Raw genomic sequence first — 24219 nt, 5'->3', positions numbered from 1 at the left:
AGAACTTCCAACACTATGTTGAATCGTAGTGGTGAGAGTGGGCACCCTTGTCTTGTTCCTGATTTCAGGGGAAATGCTTTCAGTTTTTCACCATTGAGGGTAATGCTTGCTGTGGGTTTGTCATATATAGCTTTTATTATGTTGAGGTATGTTCCTTCTATTCCTGCTTTCTGGAGAGTTTTAATCACAAATGGATGTTGAATTTTGTGAAAGGCTTTTTCTGCATCTATTGAGATAATCATATGGTTTTTATCTTTCAATTTGTTAATGTGTATTACATTGATTGATTTGTGGATATTAAAGAATCCTTGCATTCCTGGGATAAAGCCCACTTGGTCATGATGTATGATTTTTTTAATATGTTATTGGATTCTGTTTGCGAGAATTTTGTTAAGGATTTTTGCATCTACGTTCATCAGTGGTATTGGCCTGTAGTTTTCTTTTTTTGTGGCATCTTTGCCTGGTTTTGGAATTAGGGTGATGGTGGCCTCACAGAATGAGTTTGGAAGTTTACCTTCTTCTGCAATTTTCTGGAAGAGTTTGAGTAAGATAGGTGTTAACTCTTCTCTAAATTTTTGGTAGAATTCAGCTGTGAAGCCATCTGGTCCTGGGCTTTTGTTTCCTGGAAGATTTTTGATGACAGTTTCGATTTCCTTGCTTGTGATGGGTCTGTTAAGATCTTCTATTTCTTTCTGGTTCAGTTTTGGAAAGTTATACTTTTCTAAGAATTTGTCCATTTCTTCCAAGTTATCCATTTTATTGGCATAGAGCTGCTGGTAGTAGTCTCTTATGATCCTTTGTATTTCAGTGTTGTCTGACGTGATCTCTCCATTTTCATTTCTAATTTTGTTAATTTGGTTCTTCTCCCTTTGTTTCTTAATGAGTCTTGCTAACGGTTTGTCAATTTTGTTTATTTTTTCAAAAAACCAGCTTTTAGCTTTGTTGATTTTTGCTATGGTCTCTTTAGTTTCTTTTGCATTTATTTCTGCCCTAATTTTTAAGATTTCTTTCCTTCTACTAACCCTGGGGTTCTTCATTTCTTCCTTCTCTAGTTGCTTTAGGTGTAGAGTTAGGTTATTTATTTGGTTTTTTTCTTGTTTCTTGATGTAAGCCTGTAATGCTATGAACCTTCCCCTTAGCACTGCTTTTACAGTGTCCCATAGGTTTTGGGTTGTTGTGTTTTCATTTTCATTTGTTTCTATGCATATTTTGATTTCTTTTTTGATGGCTGCTATCCAAAAGTCTACAAGCAATAAATGCTGGAGAGGGTGTGGAGAAAAGGGAACCCTCTTACACTGTTGGTGGGAATGTAAACTAGTATAGCCGCTATGGAGAACAGTGTGGAGATTTCTTAAAAAACTGGAATTAGAACTTCCATTGCCCAGCAATCCCACTTCTGGGCATACACACTGAGGAAACCAGATCTGAAAGAGACACGTGCACCCCAATGTTCATCGCAGCACTGTTTATAATAGCCAGGACATGGAAGCAATTTAGATGCCCATCAGCAAACGAATGGATAAGGAAGCTGTGGTACATATACACCATGGAATATTACTCAGCCATTTAAAAGAATTCATTTGAACCAGTCCTAATGAGATAGATGAAACTGGAGCCTATTATACAGAGTGAAGTAAGCCAGAAAGATAAAGACCAATACAGTATACTAACGCATATATATGGAATTTAGAAAGATGGTAACGATAACCCTATATGCAAAACAGAAAAAGAGACACAGATGTACAGAAGAGAATTTTGGACTCTGTAGGAGAAGGCGAGGGTGGGATGTTTCGAGAGAACAGCATCGAAACATGTACATTATCTAGGGTGAAACAGATCACCAGCCCAGGCTGGATGCATGAGACAAGTGCTCGGGCCTGGTGCACTGGGAAGACCCAGAGGGATCGGGTGGAGAGGGAGGTGGGAGGGGGGATCGGGATGGGGAATACATGTAAATCCATGGCTGATTCATGTCAATGTATGACAAAAACCACTACAATATTGTAAAGTAATTAGCCTCCAACTAATAAAAATAAATGAAAAAAAAAAGATAAAAGTAAAACCAGACCTATTCAAGGTGAACAGTGTTTCATGCATCATATATTCTCCTGGCATCCTCTCCTTCCCCGCTTCCTTTAGCACTCATGAAACATGTCTGCAGAACCTTTTAGGTTGACTGAGGACACAGTTTGAGACCCTTTCCTCTAGTGGTTCAGCCTGTTAAATACCAACCCCATAAATACTGTACATAAATACCGTAACTCCCGTAACCATCCAACTGACATAACTACCCGTGATATACCCATGAGTCTCTCTAGATTTTTAATCACTGACTTGTTATACGATAGAAATTTTCAAAGTCACCATCACCAGTACCATTCATCTAAATGATATGTGCATTTGAAAAGAATTATATAACAAATGAAAATAAAAACTTTAGTGTTTACAAGAGAAATCTTTTGGCTCCCAAAGAACTTACAAAGTGCTTTGTACTTAAATGGAATGTTTTCCTTAGTGAATCCTGCCACGTAACCATGGAAGTAAAACAGTGTTTGGAGAGTACAGAAACTTGCTTGCCTTTTCTGTCAGAATTGTTATAAATTCTGACTTAGCTACAGAAAGCAAATAATTTTTAACCACTAGGTTAAGTAAGGACATTAACACCCTTGAAAATATATATATTTTTAAAAATATCTCCTGTCAACAGAATATTATGTAATTGTTTTTTGAGAAGATACAAAGAGAGTTATTTCACTTTAAGTTGAGATTTATTTGGAACCATTTTCTGTTTTGTAGATTCACACAAAAAGTCAGAGCAGGGGTGATACTGAGGCTTACAATGTATGTATTGGGTTGGCCAAAAAGTTCGTTCAAGTTTTTATATACCATCTTACAGGAAAGACCCAAAAGAACTTTTTGGCCAACCCAATACTTTACCATGGAATTATCACAGGTAATTTATCATAGAAAATTAGTCTATTTCATGAGAAAAACACCAAGAAGGCCAGGAGAGCTGAAAATAGATAATGGCCCACACATGATGCACAGCTTTAGATAACAAAGATTGCGGTTTTTTTTTTCCCCTTCTTCAGGGAAGACTTTATTAAGTGTAAAACATTACCTCCTTATTGTGGCATGAATCACAGCAAACAGAAATAACACTGGAAATGCTCCTAGGAAAGTGTCCAGCACGTGGCTGGCTCTCAGCAAGTGATAGTTGCTTATAATCATGAGCATTTAGAAGCAAAATCTCTAAACAAAAAGTAAAACAGATTAATTAGATTGACTGAAAAATTATGATACTCATTACTGAATGAGAAATAAATGTAAGCAAACAGTTTTGAATCCCTTCTTTGATAAAATTTCACGACTATGTAAGCACAAAGTACTTCCCTCTTGTAGAAGATGAGAAACCCAATTTTCAGAGATATCAAGTGAGCAAGTTTTCAGATACTACATGATTTCAAATTTGCTGAACTTTTGTATGAGGCCTTTTGTGATGGAGAAGCAATTCATCTTAATAGTGTCATCCTTAATTACTCAGAGAAAATCCTGAATGCTAGAAATTAAACTCAGATTTTGAGAGTTCAGAAAGTTATTATTTGGAAAAAACCTTATTCAGAATACTTTAATAAGCACATAGCACCATGCTATACACATAGTAGGCAAATGATAAATATTTATTGGATTAAAATAGTAACTATACATGTAATAGTTGTTATAAGGGGCTAAAACAAAACAAAAAAAAAGCTGTTTATTTTAAAATGTGATTTTTTTCACTTTCAAAAGAATAGATTCTCAGCATTATAGTGTAGATTTCCTTCTGAAAATAGCTAATAAAATAATAAAGATCTTTTTGAGTTACTATGTGACGTCCAGGAGGACACTGATCACAAGTTAGCTAGGTTTTAATTTTGGTTCCCTCCTGGGACTCTGGGTGAGCAAAGATGCAATGGAGAACTGAATATAATGATGAGGACAGTAGGTTGCTTACCTGAAAGAGAAGTAAAAAGAGCAAAGGAGTAAAAAGAGCGAAGTAGAAGGAGCCATGCTACGGGGTTGTGGATGAGAAGAGAGGCAGTGCAGAAGGAGCGGCTCAAGGAATACCAGCAGCACTAAGAGCACAGAATTTGTTTCAAGGATTTAAAGAAACTGCCTAAAGCTCAATTTTATGATAGTCTATTTGTATATGTTTATATAAAATGAGCTATGTTATATAAGCTAGCTATTGGCCCATTGTGATTTTTGTTGTATTGACTTTGGACTACATGTAAGAGCTGCATGTCTATTTTATTTCAATGGACAGGCTTCCTTGTGTGTTATAGCATGCATGTCACAAATTCCACATGTAAGCCTGCATGTATATCATATATGTACATGTGGGGTGTGCACGTATGTGCACGTGTGCATGCATCTACACATCACAAGGGAACCTCCCCACATGCAGAGACCTATACTCACTGCTGGCTGCAGCTGCTGTGGCTGCTGCTTAGTCGCTCAGTCGCGTCCGACTCTCTGTGACCCCATGGACTGTAGCCCGCCAGGCTCCTCTGTCCATGGGGATTCTCCAGGCAAGAATACTGGAGTGGGCTGCCATTACCTTCTCCAGGGGGTCTTCCTGACCCTCTATCTGCTGCTGGACCCAACCTAAGTGGAAACTTCCAGTCACATTCACTGATAACCATTCTGTTGTAAGCACTTTGAAAGCTATTAGAAATACAAATTAGGTTACATCTGACTTGGAAAACTATTGGAAAATATTTGTGAAAAAAAAGTTTTAAGATCACTAACGTCTCAAAAATAAAAAGGAATAAAATTAAGTCTCCTCTTAACTAAATGTTTATAATCATAGCAAACTAGTGCTCTAATGATTTAAAATGTCCATACATGATTCCTCAAAGTTGGGCATTACACTGTCAACAAAGAATGTTTTTTCAGTCTGTAGCCTAGGTCATATTTCTTTTGCTATATACACATGTGTACACACACATGCATACACCATATCCTGCATGAATGACAACCCTCCACCCTCAGAAGGTGGCGTCTCCCAGATGATGCACTGTGTAAGATCTCAATATGGTATTCCTCCTCCCTTCACTGTGAAATGACTGCTTAAGTCAAAAGCAGTGACTTGTAGAAATCCACAGTAACATAATGGCTTCTAAGACATCCAGTAAGCCAACAACAGTGTGGCTGACAGAAGCAAGAAAAAGCGCATCCAAATCTCCAGTAATCCAGAGAAAGTATCTGTTCCACTAGGAATAAATCTCTGCCCTCTTCATAAGGAAGCTACCCAGAGACTTCTCAATTGACACATTTACAGGGTGATCGGATGGGATGCAACTGTGTTGGTTCCTCCTTATCTCCAGCTTCTTCTCTGAAAGTCTTCAGTTCACATGCATCTGTTTACTATGTTATTTCATCTAGTCCCACGGATTTGTTACCAGCTATATTTTAGCAACCTACGTATCTTCCCTGAACATCACACTAACATCCAAATGCCATCCACTTGAATGTGTTATAGACCTGAACTTAAGATATTCAAAACTGCTGATCCCCATCCCCTCCCCCACCACCCCCACATACACTTTCCAGACAGGCTCCCCCTGCAATCTTCCCCATCTCAGTTAACAGCAGCTCTCTACTTCAAGTTGCTCAGACTAAAATACTGTAGTTTTCTATGATACCTCTACATCTGTCCACGGTCCACACCTTTATCCCAGCCCATCACCCTCCAAGTTCATTGCAAACACCATCGGCCTGGTGTTCGTGCTCCACTCTTCTCTCCTACCCTCAGCTACAAGAAAGGACGTGAAAGTCACTCAGTCGTGTCTGACTCTTTGCGACCCCATGGACTATATAGTCCATGGAATTCTCCAGGCCAGGATACTGGAGTGGTAGCTGTTCCCTTCTCTAGGGGATCTTCCCAATGGAGGGATCAAACCCAGGTCTCCCACATTCCAGGCAGATTCTTTACCAGCTGAGCCACCAGGGAAGCCCAGGAATACTGGAGTGGGTATCCTATCTCTTCTCCAGTGGATCTTCCTGACCCAGGAATTGAACTGGGGTCTCCTGCATTGCAGGTGGATTCTTTACCAGTTGAGCCACCAGGGAAGCCCAGCTACAAGAGTGATCCTTTTGAAACTGGATGAGATCATCTACCTCCTGGAATCAAAAGCTTCATGACTCTTATCTACTCAAAAGGCAAAATCCTTATCATGGCTCACATGAGTTGGCAGCCCCCACCCCCATTTCTTATTTAAGCCCAACTCCCCAAGCTCTCTCTGATCTCATCTGCTAAACCCCCTCCTCCCCAGACTGCCTGCTTTTTCCAGGCTCCTTGCTGACTCTAAAACACACCAAGCACTTTTGTACTTGATGCTCTCTTTGCTTGGAATATACTTCTCCCAGTTGTCTGTCTGGCTTGTTCTCCCTTATCTTTTTTTTTTTTTTTCTCTCCCTTATCTTTTATGTCTCTAATCAAATGTCACTTCCTCAAGGAGGTCTCCTCAGACCTCCCTATAGAAAATAACACCTTCCCTCTGAAACTGCTTATCTCTCTTGCCCTGATTAATTTTTCATGGCACTTATCATATATTGTTTATTCATCTCCTCTGATTAAATATAAACTCCCCAAGTATACTGTTAAGTCACTGAGTTGTGTCTGATTCTTTGTGACCCCATAGGCTGGAGCCCACTGGGCTCCTCTGTCCATGGAATTCTCCAGGCAAGAATACTAGAGTGGGTTGCCATTCCCTCTTCCAGGGGATCTTCCCAAACCAGGGATCAAACCCAGGTCTTTTGCATTGCAGGCAGATTCTTTACTGTCTGAGCCACAGGAATTTTGTCTGTTTCAGTCATTGATATATCTTTGTCTTCCATGAAGACTATCTAGCACATGGCAGACACTCAATAAATACTTTAAAAATGAATTACAACAAAATCTACTCCAACATTTCTCTCTTCATGATTCTTTTATTTCCAAGACAATTTTGACTTCCCAACTTCAGTCAGTGTTAGGTGCTATTGAATCAAGGTTTATTTTAACTAATCAAACAATTAGAGCCAAATACATCTGCTCAAACTAGCCTCCTGAATACAGAATTTCTGGTAAATATACCTCTGTCAATAAATTCAGTCACATATGAAATTCTGGTACTTTTTTCTTTCTTTCTTGGTCAAGCAACCTCAAAATCCATCTTTATGTGTGTTCCCCAAACTTCTGCTGATATAAATTAGCCAAGTTGTATAAAAGCTTCTCTGGCAATTTGACTTTATAATTCTCAGGAGGGCATGTCTTAACCTTGGTTATAGATCTGGAGATGCTGAGGAGTGAGATGGAAGAGCCTAAAGGAGGATTAACATCACTCCTTCAGAATTTGTGTTTTTGTTTTTTTCACCTACATACCCAGGAGTAGAATTGCTGGGTCATATGGCAGCCCACTCCAGTATTCTTGCCTGGAGAATCCCAGGGACGGGAGCCTGATGGGCTGCCGTCTATGGGGTCACACAGAGTTGGACACGACTGACGTGACTTAGCAGCAGCAGCACGGTAGTTCTATTTTTACTCTTTTCTGTTTTCCACAGTGGCTGCATCAATTTATATTCCCACCAATAGTATACAAGATTTCCCTTTTCTTCACATCCTTGCCAAAATTTGTTATTTGTGTGTGTGTTTTTTTAAATGGTTGTCATTCTGACAGGTATGAGGTGATATCTCACTGTGATTTTGATTTGTATTTTCCTGATGATTAGCAAAATTGAGCATCTTTTCATGTTCCTGTTGGCCATCTGTATTTCCTCTTTGGAAAAGTGTCTATTCAGTTTCTGCCCATTTTTCAATTGGGCTGTTTGTGGGTTTTGTTTTTTGTTAATATTGAGTTGTATGAACTGTTTATATATGTTGGATATTAATCCCTATTTGGTCATATCATTTGCAAATATTTTCTCCCATTCAGTAGGTTACCTATTCATCTTGCTGATGGTTTCCTTTGCTGCGTAAAAGTTAAGTTTAATTAGGTCCCATTTGTTTATTTTTGCTTTTATTTTCATTACTTTAGGAGACACATTCAAAAAATATTGCTGCAACTTTTGTCAAAGAGTATCCTGCCTATGTTTTCCTCTACAAGTTGTATAGTTTTACATTTAGGTCTTTAATACATTTTGAGTTTAATTTTGTATATGGTATTAGAGAATGTTCTAATTTCATTCTTTTACATGCAGCTGTCAAGATAAATGAACCCCAATGTTGATAGCAACATTATTTACAATTGCCAAGATATGGAAGTAACCTAAGTATCCATCAGTAGATGAATGGATAAAGAAATGTGTGGTATATAAATACAATAGAATACTGTTCAGCCATTAAAAATGAAAATTTGCCATTTTCAGAAACATGGACTTGGAAGGCATTATGCTAAGTGAAAAAAGTCAGAGAAAGACAAATACTTCATGATATCACTTATATGTGGGATTTAGAAAATACAACAAGCTGGTGAATATAGCAAAAAGCAGACTCACAGACCTAGAGAACACACTAGTCATTACCATTGGGGAAGGAAAAGGGGCAACATAGGGGTGGAAGACTGAAAGGTATAAACTATTGGGTATAAGATAGGCTGAAGGACGCATTGCACAACACAGGAAGAATGGCCAATATTTTGTAATGACTGTAAATGGAAAGTAACATTTAACAATTATATAAAAATTTTTTGAAAGATTATTCCCTCAGGAAAGAATGCAACAGTGCCTTTAGCAAGAAAAACCTTATTAAATGTGGGGGAGGAACTGCTTCAAGGAGCAATGGAGGCTCAGTCACACTTAGGAATTCAGGGGACTCTGAGTTCTCTAAGTATACCCCATTTCCCTCCCTCACTTCTGTTCTTACTTTCCACTTGTTCCAATAGATAAACAAAAGAAACCTGGCAATCATTCAATAAACATTATAATTTGTCAATGTTCAGAATGAAATTCAAGTCTGGATTTAGCCAACTCTGCTTGTTAGCTCTGGGGAGAGGGAGGGGATTGGAACTGAAGGTGGTTTGCAAAGGGGTCTTTAATCTAAGTGATGATTGTTTAAGAAATTAAAGCATTCATGCATTTTTTATGATTAAAATTAGTTTCAAAATTGCAATACAAGTATGTAAAATGCTTTTTTTCTTTAGAAACTCAGCCAGGTAGAACAATCACTGGCCTGGTAAAACCATCCTTCTCTGCATAATAATATACCCATAAGCATGTTCCCAGACCCCTTCTAAAAGTTTGCCATTGTTTTAAGTACCCAACCCTATAGTATATCTGATCCTGTCTTGCCATATCCTCCCCTGAAGTCAATCACTGCTAAACTGTATTCATCATCTCCTAAGTTCTCAGATTTGATGATACCCACTCCTTCCCCATTTATAACTCTGGCTTCTTTTGACTATAGCTCTGCATTTGTGGTCCCTGGAAGGAAAGTTATGACCAACCTAGATAGCATATTAAAAAGCAGAGACATTACTTTGCCAACAAAGGTCCATCTAGTCAAGGCTATGGTTTTTCCAGTGGTCATGTATGGAAGTGAGAGTTGGACTGTGAAGAAAGCTGAGCGCAGAAGAATTGATGCTTTTGGAACTGTGGTGTTGGAGAAGACTCTTGAGAGTCCCTTGGACTGCAAGGAGATCCAACCAGTCCATCCTAAAAGAGATCAGTCCTAGGTGTTCATTGGAAGGACTGATGCTGAAGCTGAAACTCCAATACTCTGGCCACCTCATGCGAAGAGTTGACTCACTGGAAAAGACCCTGATGCTGGGAGGGATTGGGTGCAGGAGGAGAAGGGGACAACAGAGGATGGCATCACTGACTCAATGGACATGAGTTTGAGTAAACTCTGGGAGTTGGTGATGGACAGGGAGGCCTGGCATGCTGTGATTCATGGGGTCACAAAGAGTCGGACACGACTGAGTGACTGAACTGAACTGAACTGAACTGCATCTGTAGTAACATATTCATGAACCACTTTGAGTAATAACACTCAAGTATCAAATTTCCTTTACATCCTAATCAAACAGATTGATTTCAGAGTAGAACTTACACAATTATTGAATAATGTAATGGATAATAAGGAATATACAGGATGGTATAAAAGCAATGGAAAGAGACACCAAACCCCCCTTGATGTCATCAGAGAAGGCTGCCCAGAAAAGATAATTATTTAGAAAGATGATAACGATGACAATACATATGTATATGCTAGGTCCTTATATACACTATCTCATTTAATCCTCTCAATAACTCTGTCAGATTCTACTCTAACTTCTATTTTATAATTGAAGGAACCAAAAAAATGAGATTAGGTGATTTTGCTTGTGCTCACAGAGCTTGCAAATAATGGAGCTGAAATTAAAACTTAATTCTGGCTTCTGAGTCCCTGCTGTTAATCATGGATAATAAAACTCAGCGGGCGTTAAGGATGGCATTCTACCTAGACCAAGGGAACAACAAAGTAATGAAACATAACACAAAGTAATGAAAATATGAGAGAACATGGTTTATTCTAGAACAAGGCATTCAGTATGGCAGGAGTGTGAATATTGGCAGAAAGGATAGGCAGAAATCAGTTAATGAAGGAGCTTATTTGCTGAATTTTATTGTATAAAAAAAGAAGGAGTTGTTAAAATGTTTTAAGCAGGAAAATAACATGATCAAAATTATATATATATATATATATATATATATATATATATATTTTGCTGCACCAGTCAGCATGCTGGATCTTAGTTCCCCAATCAGAGATTAAACCTGTGAGCCCTACATTGGGAACATGCATCTTAACCACTGGACCACCAGGGATTGTACTTTTGAATCATTCCTCTGGTAGTGATATGGAGGACAGGTTGGAATAGATTCAAACTGAGGGCACAGATCACACTTAGGAAGGGCTTGCATTATCCTAAGAGGGTGTTGAGGACTAAACCAGAGCAGCAACATGAATGATGGAAAAAAGAGGAGATGGGGTTAAATGCCACAAAAATAAAACCAGAACTTCCATATTTCAAATGTGTCAACAGTATTCAAGAGGAAAATAAGATAATGGTGTTCCTGTATTTGCCCCTGTCTTCCTGTTAATGAAATAGTTCTCATTAAAGTCATCAGTGACTGAAAGGTATTGTCTAATTAGGTAAACATTATGCAACTTTTCAGCTAACAGTAAATATATAGAAATTATTTTATAAACAATAGTACTTAATGTTTCCAAATTGAAGAAATAAATAGATGTGATGATTAAATCTTTTATTTTACAATGTTTTTAAAAGACATAAAACATAAACCAATTTTTATGTTTTAGATAAACATAAGAACATTTCCTTTTATACATAAAGGAAAATAAGAATTCTAAGCAAAGGCTTATCATGACACTGTTACCCATCACTTTTTATCTTTAAACCTTCTACCCTTTCCTTGGGTAGACATTCAAAAATAAGGAGCAGCAAATTTGTTACTCAGATTTCTTTTGTCTTGTATATTTAAGCTCTTTATTTATTGGATAAACGTGTCATCATTTCATTTGGAGCATTACTACTTATCAGAAAAATTTGATTTTTTTTTCTCGGTGATTAGTGAACCAATTCCATTTAGAATTTCTAAAGACCTAATCTTAGTCAATATTTTCAAAGTGTGATAAAGCTCAAAAATAATTTGTTACCTCAGATAACAAATATTAGTCATTAAAATGGAACCAAGACAAGACTCTAAAATATTTGTTAGTAGTCAATCCACATTTGTGAACATTAACTCATGATATTAGTGAATAGTTTTGCTAGGGCAAAAAACTCTCTCAAATAGAATCTATTCCCATCAATATGGTAAAAATTATAAAACTCTAAAATATATTTTATAAGTGACATGAACTGACTTCTAAAAGGAATTTCTATGTTATAGAATTTATGAGAAAGGTGCCATAAATGTATAATAGAAAATAAAATTTTGATTCTTTGAATAAGGTGGAAAGATAGACAGGCTTTTGAGTATTTATGTTGATTAATGAATTATTTGCCAAATTCTCCTGAAATGATACCTTCATCCTATTAAAATCAGTGGATAGTTGCTATGTGAGCTATTTTTTTTAGAACTGTATTTTTGAAGGAATCTATTTTTCATTTCAGAAATTTGCCTAAATTTATACATGTTAGTAGTTACATACAGTAAGTAAAAATGCCTTTATCTGAAATATTATATTGTATAATATCAAAATCTTCTTAGCCTTTTTGTAAAAATCAGAAAAGAAAGAGAAGTAAAGAATAAATTAGTTACAACATTTACACTTAGTATCCAATTGAGAGATATGAAGTCTTTGAAATCTGCAATGATATTTTATATTTTGGTAATCACTTAATTCTATTTGCATTTCCCTTGTTTTGGCATTTTAATAATTATTAATAATAACATAATTTTTCATTATGTTTACCTTAACTTTGTACATTATATATTTTTAAAAGAATGTCTTGCTTTTTGATTCAAATTATCTATAAAAAGGCAATACTTGAAAAATTAACTTCTTACCTAATGATACTATTCTCAATTATTTTCAAATAATGGGTAAAGCTGCATTTTTGTGAATTTACTTTTGAAAACTTGGCTACCTTAGTAGAAAAAGACACTAGAAATTAAAGATTGACTGTATGTCTATGACTCACATACAGTATTGTGTATTCTTCCAAATGTTATTCTAGAGCATTTTTAAAACATGCTATAGAATACTGCTGTTCTCTCTGAAATGATTCCTTTTTATAATAGAGAAGTTTAACAAATTATTTTTATAATCCTTTAAATATGATTCTTGCATTTTAGAATTAATGAATTATAAGCATTCTAGCTACTTGTGTTAAAAAAAGAAAAAAAAAAAACAACCTGTGTTCTGATAGCAAAGTAAGCAATACACCAGTTAGGGTGGAAATACATATTTGAACTACTCTTCTATATATTTCATATTCAAGTTATTTATAAACATGAAGATTTACCTATTAGCCATATAAATTTAGCTTTGTATAAAGTGAATCACTTAGTAATATTGATGCTTTGGATCTAAGATTGGCTTTCAGAATGTCATAGCCTCTGGATAAGTGCTTCACTCCTCACCCACACCTACTTCTCCAAAAGAAACTTTACCAGTAGCTTCGCACAACAGTGAGCAGTCTTAAATTAAAAACTATTATGCATTAGAGCAAAGGAAAATATTTTTTATATTAAAGCAGTTTTTACCATCAAACATCTAAAGAGTTATAAACTATAAAAGAATTACCTTTAAATCATGGTCTTTAAGGTTAAATTAATTTTCTAAATGCTTGTTGGAGTGACATGATACTATCACATTTTAAAATATTTTCAATGATAAAATTTTACATTTCACAAATTGTACATGAGCAGGTTCAATTATATATATTTCCCCTTTCTTGGAAACTAAAATGCTGTAAATGCCATAAACTGAGTAAGTTTATCTCATAATGAGGAAGAGGGTATTTAGAGACAAATAAATACCCAGTAACTATAGCCTGAAAAGATGTGTTTAAATCTCTGTCAAAATAGAGGTCACTTGTATAAAATCTAGCCTGCTGAAAAAAACCAATTATTTTTTAATTAGAATGAGTAATATAAGTAATACAAAACTTTTTAAATAAGAGGAATTAAAAGAACTATAAGTCTAATGCGTGATTCTTAATATTCCCAATTGCTTGCAAGTGTTTATTTGGATAACAGCAGAATAGTGACAAAGGACTTCTTTAAAAGGCATATTTTTCAGTTTTATTTCAAATGCCATGTAGCATAAGAACCCATTGCTCAGAGATAAATTTTAAGCCATGGAAAAGGAGTATGAAACATTCCAAAGTGCTGAAGGAATTAATTGCCCTATTGGGTAATAAATACCCAGAAGAATTAGCATTAGTGATTTATGGCTTAAAGTGCTTGGGTCTGATCATCATTTTGACTTCTTTGAAGGAGGACTTGTAACCACCAGGTTGCGCCTCACTTATGCCAGGCCAGGTACCCCAGAAAATCCCATTTCGGACACCTCTGTATTTTTGGTGATAATATTTGCCATTTAAGTTTGCAGAAAGACAGGCGTCAAACCACCAGCCTGAACTGTAGTAGAGCCCACAGTTCCCAGAGGGGTATCGATCATTGTCTCTATCCGGGGTGGTGAAAAACTTCAGGTCGTGGTTGTAATGTTTACTGAAATGTAAGGCATCTCCAGCAGTGCCATTATAGTTACCAACGTGTAGACGGTATTTGAGAAACTCGTTGGCCACATAAAAGTGATCATACAAGGCATAGAGTTTGACACCATTAAAGTCTTCAAGATCTATTCTGAGAATCATGTCCTTACTCTTAGTCAGAAGATGGATTTTATCATTCCCCAGCCAAAATTCTCTCCTGAGGTTTCCGAAGCCTACTTTGTAGTCATGCCATGTTCTGGTAAAGTTGGTGCTTCCATCAACACGAGCTTGCAGCACTGTCCAGCCTCCCGCCATGGTCTCCATGTCACAGAAAACTTCGAAGCTACTATTTCTGGGATCCGGTGTAACTCTATAGAGCTCACTGCTTCTTTTGCCTATTGTGTAGTATTCAGAGCAATCTTTATATATAAGATGTTGTTGAACTGAAGGAATAAAAAAAGAAAGGCATTGGATTTTGTTAATAAAAACTAAGCATCTAAAGAATTCTTGATATGCACAAAAGCAGTTTGATAATTCGATCAATGGTGACAATGAAACCTTGCTTGGCTAATTACTTGAACCTGTTTAGCAAATGCTTATTAAAGCCTCAGAACAAGGCCTCGGTGTTATAAAGCAGGCAAAGTTCTTTAACACACTCTTGGTTTAATAATATTGACAATATTAACAAGTAATAACAATAAGAAATAAAAGTGATAGTTTTAGTAATTTAATGATATTTAGTGAGGGCTCTGCCTGTGTCTTAGAGATTCTGCCAATGACTTGGTGACATTTTTACAGTTGATCTGCACGTAAACTGTATGATGTAGGTAGTATTACCACTCTGCTGGTGAAAAAGAATATTTAGGCTCAAAAAGGATCAGTGGCTTGCTCAACTTCATGGGATCTTTGAATGGCAGAGCCAGGACAGAGCAAAGCTTGTCATTGTAACCACTTCATTCCTTAGTCCTGAAACTCAGATGATTCCCACTCTCCTAGAACTGCATTCCATGCATACAGAGGACGCACAGGCTTCTATTTCCTTTCGCCTAAAGAGGCTGATATACTTCACTTTCAGGCCATTTTAGAAGATTATTCCAAATGATTTATTAAAATTCTAAAATACAGCATTGACCAACATTTCCATTTATCTTACTTGCTTGACAATTAAAGAAGCTCAAGTTAAAAAAAAAAAAAACTTCACTAATACATGAATATCCTTATTCTGAATTTATTATCCAGGAAAATATTTAGCGTTTCACATGTTTGGTTTTTAGAAGGAAACCATAGGTGATTATATTCAGGATAAGTATAATAATCAAATAATGTGGCTCTTTAGGAACCACTAGAGATATTTACTCCAAAATAATTTTTATAAAAATCCTTGCCAGATCAGGCAAGTTTAATACAAGCCACTATGAGCCACAAATGATCACTTCATGTCTGTTTAGAACTCAGAATATTCAGATAGTTCCCCAAAACTTTAGTAGAAAAATAGCAGAATCTTGTTCTTGTCATTACACATTGCCATGCAGTACCAATTTAATGCGCACCCAGGTATGCCACCTGCGACATGAACCTCTGCCTTGCAATGTGCAGGGTCCATTTAGATACAGGCTGCTGGGAGTATTAGCAACAGTGGTCCTTGAAACTCCCAAACACCTTCACTGGTTGATTCCCTGGGAGTGGAGCACACATGAGGTGCTTCTTTCAAAGGAACGCGATCTCTGCCGCAGGCACCACACCCCTTCAACGTCACACTCTTAGAGACGGCTTTCAGAAGACCATCAGCAAGGGTCCCAAGAACTCATGTGGAAAACCAGTGTTTGGGGGAACCAGTGCCACAGCCAGCAGTTCTTGGACAGAGTGGGTAGTTAGGTTTGTGGTCTTTCACATGTATTTATTAAAGTTAATTCAAATAATCTGGATGGGGAGGATGGATTCTACTGCTATATGCTTGAACTCTAATAAAAGAAAGGAAGAAATAAGAATGTATTCCTTTCCTTAGTAGCATGCCAAAACTCTGCATAAAATAGTTTTTGTGCCACTAGGTCTCAAAGTAAAAAGTTTTGCACACACATGAAGCCATATAACTATTTTTATCCGATCTAGAAAATCTCCCATTTCCACTAGATGTTTGGGATTATTAACTGCAGATTACTTGCTAAAATCTTTCAAAGGTCTCTTGTTGCTGTTTAAGGAGCAATCACCCAACCACAAAAAAACTGATTTGCGAACAGGGTACAACCACAAACACTGCCTTAACTCTATTGTTTTCAGATACTTCAGTGAACAAATAAGTAAGTTAAAGTCACCGAAACATTAAGACATTCTCTCCACTCCTGTTTGTGTGTAGCTTTGGTGTCAGCAAATAAGATCTTTAAAAGTGCTTTAAAATGGATACAGAACTCATTATGATTTTTTTTTTTTTGTAATTAGGTCCTATCTCTTTTCTGTGGTCACATTTAGAAAGATAATAGTTTCCCTTGTACTACCTTGATGAATAAAAGGCTTAACTTTTAATTTGTCCTTTATTTAACATAATTTATCAGGTTAATGTTTATAGATCCTATTGAGTTATATAACATTCATCAACAAATGATAAGAAAACATTATTATACATACCTGGGAGTGATTGTATTTGTTCTTGACTGGGACACTTAGATGAACACTTGCCATCCAAACTATTGACAACAAATGTGAGGTTTGCCACTTTGCTATCAACATAATGTTCTATGTTGTTCATATTTACAAGATTCAGCTTCTCCAGGCGACCCTGAAGCACGTCGATCTCCTCCTTGGCATTCTGAAGGTCAGAGGACAGTTTGTTAACCTCGCTCTCTAATTCCCTCACTCTGTTGTCCCCAGTTTCTCCCGGGGCTCCTGTGCCTGGTAACAGCAATCCATTTCTTCCCGGGTCTCGATTGTCATCAGCCTGCAGTTTGCAGTCTTGGCAAGTCTTCTTCAGGCTACTTACAATTTCCTTGAGATTCTGAACTTCTTTGAACACCTCCTCGATCCTGCTGAACTGCTTGGGGAGCTGAATAGTCAGCGGGGGCAGGTTCACCTGGTAGGGACATTCGCCTTCCTCCTCACATCTCCCTCTGCTTTCTAGTCTCACCCGGCAGGCATCCTGGGCTGCTTCATCTTTAATTTCCTCTGTTGCATTGTTTGCCACAACCAAAAAACCATATGTAGCAAGGACAGTTGAGCTCAGCCAGCACCAGTTCGCCAGTTTCATCTTTGCGGTGGCGCTCACTCACCCCAGTAGGGAAGGGTGCCGGGCTGGAGCTGTTTTAAAGAGCGGCAGCTGCCAGCGGCCGGCCTGAGTCAGGCTTTCTGTGTTCTCAGGAAAGGGCGGGAGCTCTTTGCATCACAAGTCTCAGAAACGCGGAGGAAGAGACTGTCCTCATCAAACTCAGTTTGCCAAAACTGTTATTTATTCTCAATCAAAATCATCCTCTTTGGAATTCGTGCAGCCAGTCAGATGCACATATTCAACAAGTTTCACTTTCATTGTTTATTTAATGAAGCACAAGAAAATAATTGTACTTGGAGTAAATCATTTCATGATACTTAACTCCCCAGTGGGGGAAATAGTTTTTAAAGATAAAATTGAATGTGCTAGCTATCCAGATTGTGTGAAGGACAGAAATGTTACCAAAATGGATATGGTTCTTTTTATTCTTTTTGGAATAAGCCATCGAGAATCCTGTAGTTTCTTCACATTGGGCTTTCAGGTGAAATCTCAAGCACTTAAACACAATTTTAAATATAATAAAGCTCAACTTTCTGACTCTTGCAGTGGACTTTTGTTTAATCTATTCGAAAAGGGGAAGAAAACCAGTAAAGAAAAAAAGTTCTGCTTTCTATTTCTTTGACCGTCGCACAGTGTAGGAGAAATGTCTAAATGATGAAAACACTTTATAAGGTACAACATTGTCTTTCATCAAAACCAGCAGCCTCCTCCTTTGCCCTTTGGCAGTTTTGTGACTGTGCTGTCCTGCCACCACCCAAGTGAGTCTGTGAACTAGTCCATCTGTGTTCTGCTCCTTCCCTTGTCTCGAGCATCTTTGCCTTCCCTTCCTCCTGGCAGCCCTACCAGTCCCACCTCTGTGCTTTCTGCCTCCACAGTGGGCCCTCCGCTTGGTCCCCATGCCACTTGCTACGTCACTACTTTGCCGCGAACATGTCTGCATTCCTGACTTCATACTTTTCAAACTTTTTTTCCCACAGTTTTCAAACTTTTCTCCTGAGAGGTTGAGGGCAGGAAGAGGGAACAGCTTTTATTGGAGAAACCACTTCCTTTTAATTTGTTTTACATATTGGCATCTCATACAAGATTTCTTATTGGTGGTAGTGGTGGTTTAGTTGCTAAATTGTTCCTGACTCTTCTGCAACCCCATGTACCGCCAGGCTCCTCTGTCTATGAGATTTCCCAAGCAAGAATACTGGAGTGGGTTGCTATTCCCATGGACAGAGGGGCCTGGCAGGCTACAGTCCTTGGGGTCACAGAGAGTCAGGTATGACTTAGCGACTAAAACAAGATTTATTTTAAAAGGATTTTATGGCTTTAAAAACCATTTCAAAATTATGGCTAAAAATCTAAATTCTTACTATCATCATTTGCAGTACTCTACAATCTGTCTCTTATGTATTTCTTTAACCTGATTTCCTATTCTTTTTTCTATATACTCCTCCATCCCAGCCCAACTCTCCTATTCAACCTAACTATTCGTGTTCTCTAAATGTGTCAGGTTCACTTTACACTTACAAACTGTATTTGTTCCTGAATACTCAGGGGACCTAGATTCTACCTCTGGATCTACTTTTTATTGGATCTATCATTAGCTTTGCTGAATCTTGGTTCCTGTAACTGTGAAGGAGGGGTTTGGCTATTCTTCCCTCATCCAGCAATGATAGTTATAAACACCTTGAGTGCTGGAGTGCTGAAGGAAAAATGCAGTGTATAAAATGTAACATTCTTTCCAAACAAATTTGACAAACATGTTATACACACCTTAGGTCTCATTTTCCTCCATCTTCTTCCAGCTTTTTAAAAAATTAAGCTTGTTTTTCTCTTCATTCCATTTAATATATTCAAATAAATCTTAGATACACTCTTAACTTTTTGACTAAAATATATATATTTAATCTCCTAATTTCATTTCTCTCTCCTCACCCACTTTCAAGCTGTGACACTCCCTTATTGTGAGGGGAGAAATAAATGAGTGATTAGGGAATTTTAAAAAGAATAAGAATGATGATAATATAGATAATAGATTAAAATATCTTATAAAGTAGAAATACATAGGAACAATGTTTAGTTTAAGGTACGTTATTGAATGCCTTTGACTGAATTGACTCTAAATCCACATGTTTAGGGACTTCCCTGGTGGTACAGTGGCTAAGACTCCACACTGCCAATGCAAGGTGCCCAGGTTCGATGCCTAGTCAGGCAACTAAGATCCTGTGTGCTGCAACTAACACCTGGCACAGTTGGGTTTAATAAGTATATGTTTTTTTAATCCACACATTTAGTCAGTCAAGTCCAGTCAAGTATTTATTAAAGATCTGTATACTCAGATTTGTATATTCCAAACATAAAGATACGTACACTAGAGCATATAAAAGATGGATCCACCCATCCTATATTAACTGAGCATCCTGTACATGCAAGACACTATTCCAGGCACTTAGGCTGCAGACATCAAACAAAAATCCCCTTTTCCTTCTTAGGAAGGAGTATTGAGGACTTTGCATTTTGTTCATGTTGAACTTTCAAGTGAAATCTTAAGCACTTTTAAGCTTTTCTAAATCTAACAAAAGTACAGCTTTATGACTCTTGCATTGGGCTGTTGTTTCATCCCTGTGAATCAAGGATTTGCTTTCCAGGTACTGCTGTTGATTCTTGGGCCCTGCAAACCCCACTTAGCCGAAGGCCAGTGTTATAGTGCCACCTAAAATGTTTGGATGTGCTATGGGAACTGGTTCCTGTCCCTTCAGGACCATAGAAAATACCCAAAGTAAAGGCAGAAAATTGCTTTATTAATCATTTTTATTGACATTAATAGATGGGATTCTGAGTTCTTAATTTTAAAAGATTATTGTTCACTTACCACGGGCAGACACTGACTAGCACATGAAAGAGGCTCAACCTGCCTAGTAAATTTATAGCCCATGGGGGCAGAGAGTTGCTACAGTTGTTCAAGAAGCTTTCACAAATACTGTATCACTACATCCTCCCATCCACACAGTTACTTCCTGTATGTGCAGATGAGCAGAGAAAGAGTTCAAAGAAATAAATGATTTGCCTATAGTTTCACACTTTTTAAGGGACAGTGTATTAAAAAGCAGAGACATCACTTTGCCAACAAAGGTCCGTATCATCAAAGCTATGGTTTTTCCAGTAGTCATGTATGGATGTGAGAGTTGGACCATAAAGACGGCTGAGTGCCAAAGAATTGATGTTTTTGAACTGTGGTGTTGGAGAAGACTCTTGAGAGTCCCTTGGACAGCAAGGAGATCAAACCAGGAAATCAATCCTCAATATTGATTGGAAGGACTGATGCTGAAGCTGAAGCTCCCATACTTTGGCCACCTGGTGCGAAGAGCCCACTCATTAGAAAAGAGCCTGATGCTGGGAAAGATTGAGGGCAGGAGGAGAAGGGGATGACAGAGGATGAGACAGTTGGATGGCATCACCAACTCAGTGGACATGAGTTTGAGCAAGGCCCAGGGGATGGTGAAGGACAGGGAAGCCTGGCCTGCTTCAGTCCATGGGGTCGAAAAGAGTCAGACACTACTGAACAACAACAACAAGCAACAGAGCTGGAATTTGAACCTGGTCTTACTCCAAAGTTCATGTCTTTTCTCCTATGCCATCCTGTCATGTGGGGGGCAGGGAGATAATACTGAAAAAGAATACTGGTACCATGTTGTGGAGAGCCTGGTACTTAAATCACTGCTTAGATAAGTGGGGACTCACTGAAAGTTTTGAGCAAAGAAATAATTTAATCAGTGAAGCATTTGAGAGAAGTTAATCATTGAAACTGTAGGCACATTGGAAAGGGAAAGATTAGGTAAGGAGAACAGTTTAGAGGCCATTTAAATAGTCTAAGTTATTGATTCCCAAAGTGTGTTTTCTGGAACATGAGTGACTAGATGTTGATAAATGTTATGTCAAAATAGAGTTCCAGGACAGGTGGATCTGAAAATTATCAGTCATTTACTAGCATGCATTATAGCTGGCCATAAGCTAAATAATATATGCTGCATTTTAAAAATTATGATTGAGAATGGGAATCTTTTTCTTTAACACAGTTTTTAAGAATGAATCTTCTGCTAGAAACCAGTAGGAAATGCTATTGCACATGAAAGGTGCTAGCATGGTGGCAGAAGGGGTGGTGAAGGGGTAGCAGCTATTGTTGTGTGTGTGTGTGTGTGTGTGTGTCTGTGTCTGTGTGTGTGTGTGTGTTTAGTCGCTAAGTGGTGTCCAGCTCTTTGTGACCCCATGGACTGTAGCTTGCCTCTGTCCCTCCTGTCCATGGGATTTCTCAGACAAGAATACTGGAGTGGTATGCCATTTCCTTCTCCAATGTGTGAAAGTGAAAAGTGAATGTGAAGTTGCTCAGTCGTGTCCGACTCTTAGCGACCCCATGGACCGCACCCCACCAGGCTCCTCCATCCACAGGATTTTCCAGGCAAGAGTACTGGAGTGGGGTGCCATTGCCTTCTCTGTGAGAGTCGAAAGGGAGCAGTAAATTGGGGAGAGTGTAGCAGTAGTATTTCTGTCTTGAATAGAGTGACAAGCCACCAAGTAGAAATATCTAATATACAGTTGAATATCTAAGTATTACACACAGCACAGAATGGAAATGGATGTCAATTTGAAACCACAGGAACCAAAAGGATTGTAAAATATGAGAATCAGAAGAGTACAGTGTCACAAAGACCAGGGGAGAGGGTTTCAAGGAGTCAGCCATCAAATGACCAAAAACTTGAAGAGCTGACTTCCTGTCCTCAACTTGCACAAAATTCCCACCCTCTGACCTTGATTCTCTGTCTTCTCCCTCTTGCGAGGAAACCATTCTGGACTTTCTCATGCTCAGCCTGTCCTGACTCCTAGGATCATTTACTGATGAGGGCAGTCAGAACCTTCAATCCCATATCCACTCTCAACGTAAAACTGATACATTATACGCACTTGTTTTTCAGATCTAAACAAATTAACATCAATATATGTTGGAATTTTAAAGTAGTAAGATATGTTTGTATAAGCCCTATGTGTGTGGGAGGGGGGATCGGGAAGGGGGACATATGTAAATCCATGGCTGATTCATGTCAATGTATGGCAAAAAACACTACAATATTGTAAAGTAATTAGTCTCCAACTAATAAAAATAAATGAAAAAAAAAAAGCCTATGTGAAAAGTGCTTTCATCAGTCCATGTTCACAACATATTCAATCTTCTTTTCTTTTAGAAGGGATCTGCATTTACTGTATCTGGATCTGATTACAAAAGCAAATTTTCATTTCCCTTAATACAATTTTTTTTTAAATAAACCCTTTATGTTTCTATTTTTATCAAAGGGAGTAAGTAAATTTAATAATTATTATTATTTGTAATGTTGAGATCCCTTCGTTGATATTACACCTATTAATTTAACATATTTGTAGTTTCTGACTTATTAAATAATTCTTTAGGGAGTGCATGCTTTCATGGTAAAAATTAAAATGTTCACTTTTTAAACTACTTGAATTGAAATCTCAACAGTAAATATTGTTTATCTTAATACTCCTTAAAGGTTCATTGCATATCTCATGGAAAGAACTTTAAACAAAAGCCTAATTTCAGCAACCCACAGAAAGATCAAGAATTGCCTGATTTGGGTTAAAGCTAGAATAACAGTTGGTAGGTTCTTTGTTACATCTTGCAAGTACTTCACACTAGCATAGATGATGTGATTTAAACTAGGAATCCCTCCAGCATGGACCTTCCATGAAGGATCCACTATGTGGGTCCTTAGAGGGGTTCTGGATCAACAGAAATATCCAAAGGTTCACTCTTTATAAGACTACAGAACATAAAATCACTTGATGTACTAATGGCCTGTCTTCAGTGGGGTATCCAGGGATTCTCAGGTTAAAATTTTATGAAACTGGAATATTCCATGGGAGTCTTGGAATGTTCATCTGTCAATACCTTATCAACAAAATCTCTTTACTATGTATCCCACACCAAGAAGGGGATCATGGAGGATCCAAGAGATCCATGGGGCATGGCATCTAATTTTGCTGTCATTTTTCTAAATTTCCAGAGACTTAAAAATCTTCATATAACCAATGAGGAAACAAAATATATCTTTGTATCTTGTATTAGAGATTGATCTTGAGCTTCCTTTCATATTTCTCGAACAAAACAAATACTGTAAGAAAGAAATCATAAAAAAAGTGAAATTGTGTTTTTTTGTGTGTCTTCCCATTGTTTCTCATAATTTATGGTAGTTATATCTTCTAAAGTCACCACAAACACTGAATTAGCAAATACCAATCCATTGCCCCTAGGGGAAATATAGGGTTAGGTCTCTATGAGCCTCTCTGGTCATAATATTTTTGTCAAATGATCAATATATAACCTTATTTTAAATATGTTTCTGTTTAAAGACATCTTATTTAACATATATTATTAATTCATTAACACAAAATTCATGGCCAAGAGAACAATAATTCATGACTGAAGGAAGCTTTTCTAACCCATGTATTTTCTCCTTAAGGTTTATCACAACTTTCTTGCACTGAGGAACAACTTGATAGTACCTCAGAACTATGCTCACGGGCCATTTTAAATAGTGAAAATATCAATTAAAAAAACACAAAAGGTAATTAGCCTCCAACGAATAAAAATAAATGGAAAAAAAACACAAAAATGTTGAAAAACATGGCATTTAGATCACAAAAAGAGCACTTGTTTACAGTATGAGAGAGGAAACAAAACAGCAGTGTTGATCTCTGAGCTTAGCTGGGAAT

At 37.4% G+C, this 24219-nt stretch overlaps 2 protein-coding genes across 2 annotated transcripts in view; one reads left to right on the top strand and one right to left on the bottom strand.

The window, feature by feature from the left end:
* Positions 1-24219, top strand: part of CCDC146 (coiled-coil domain containing 146) — a 144023-nt gene that overhangs the window by 47840 nt on the left and 71964 nt on the right. The gene's annotated exons all lie outside the window — the stretch shown is intronic.
* On the bottom strand, positions 11257-17595 carry FGL2 (fibrinogen like 2). The gene is made up of 2 exons (XM_043872042.1): positions 16815-17595; positions 11257-14635 (listed from the first exon to the last, which is right to left on the bottom strand). The coding sequence occupies exons 1-2, from the start codon at positions 17428-17430 to the stop codon at positions 13926-13928; spliced, it is 1326 nt and encodes a 441-aa protein (XP_043727977.1). The 5' UTR covers positions 17431-17595; the 3' UTR covers positions 11257-13925.

Source organism: Cervus elaphus, chromosome 18 (assembly GCF_910594005.1).
Source record: "Cervus elaphus chromosome 18, mCerEla1.1, whole genome shotgun sequence".
NCBI lineage: Eukaryota > Metazoa > Chordata > Mammalia > Artiodactyla > Cervidae > Cervus > Cervus elaphus.
The sequence above is the reverse complement of the archived record's forward strand: the minus strand, read 5'-3'. Positions and strand labels throughout refer to the sequence as shown.

Excerpts from the sequence above, each read along its gene's own strand:
- FGL2 (XM_043872042.1), bottom strand. The coding sequence starts at position 17,430 with ATGAAACTGGCGAACTGGTGCTGGCTGAGCTCAACTGTCCTTGCTACA. Across the intron at positions 14,636-16,814 it reads ACAAATACAATCACTCCCAG|TTCAACAACATCTTATATAT; the intron begins GTATGTATAATA and ends TTATTCCTTCAG.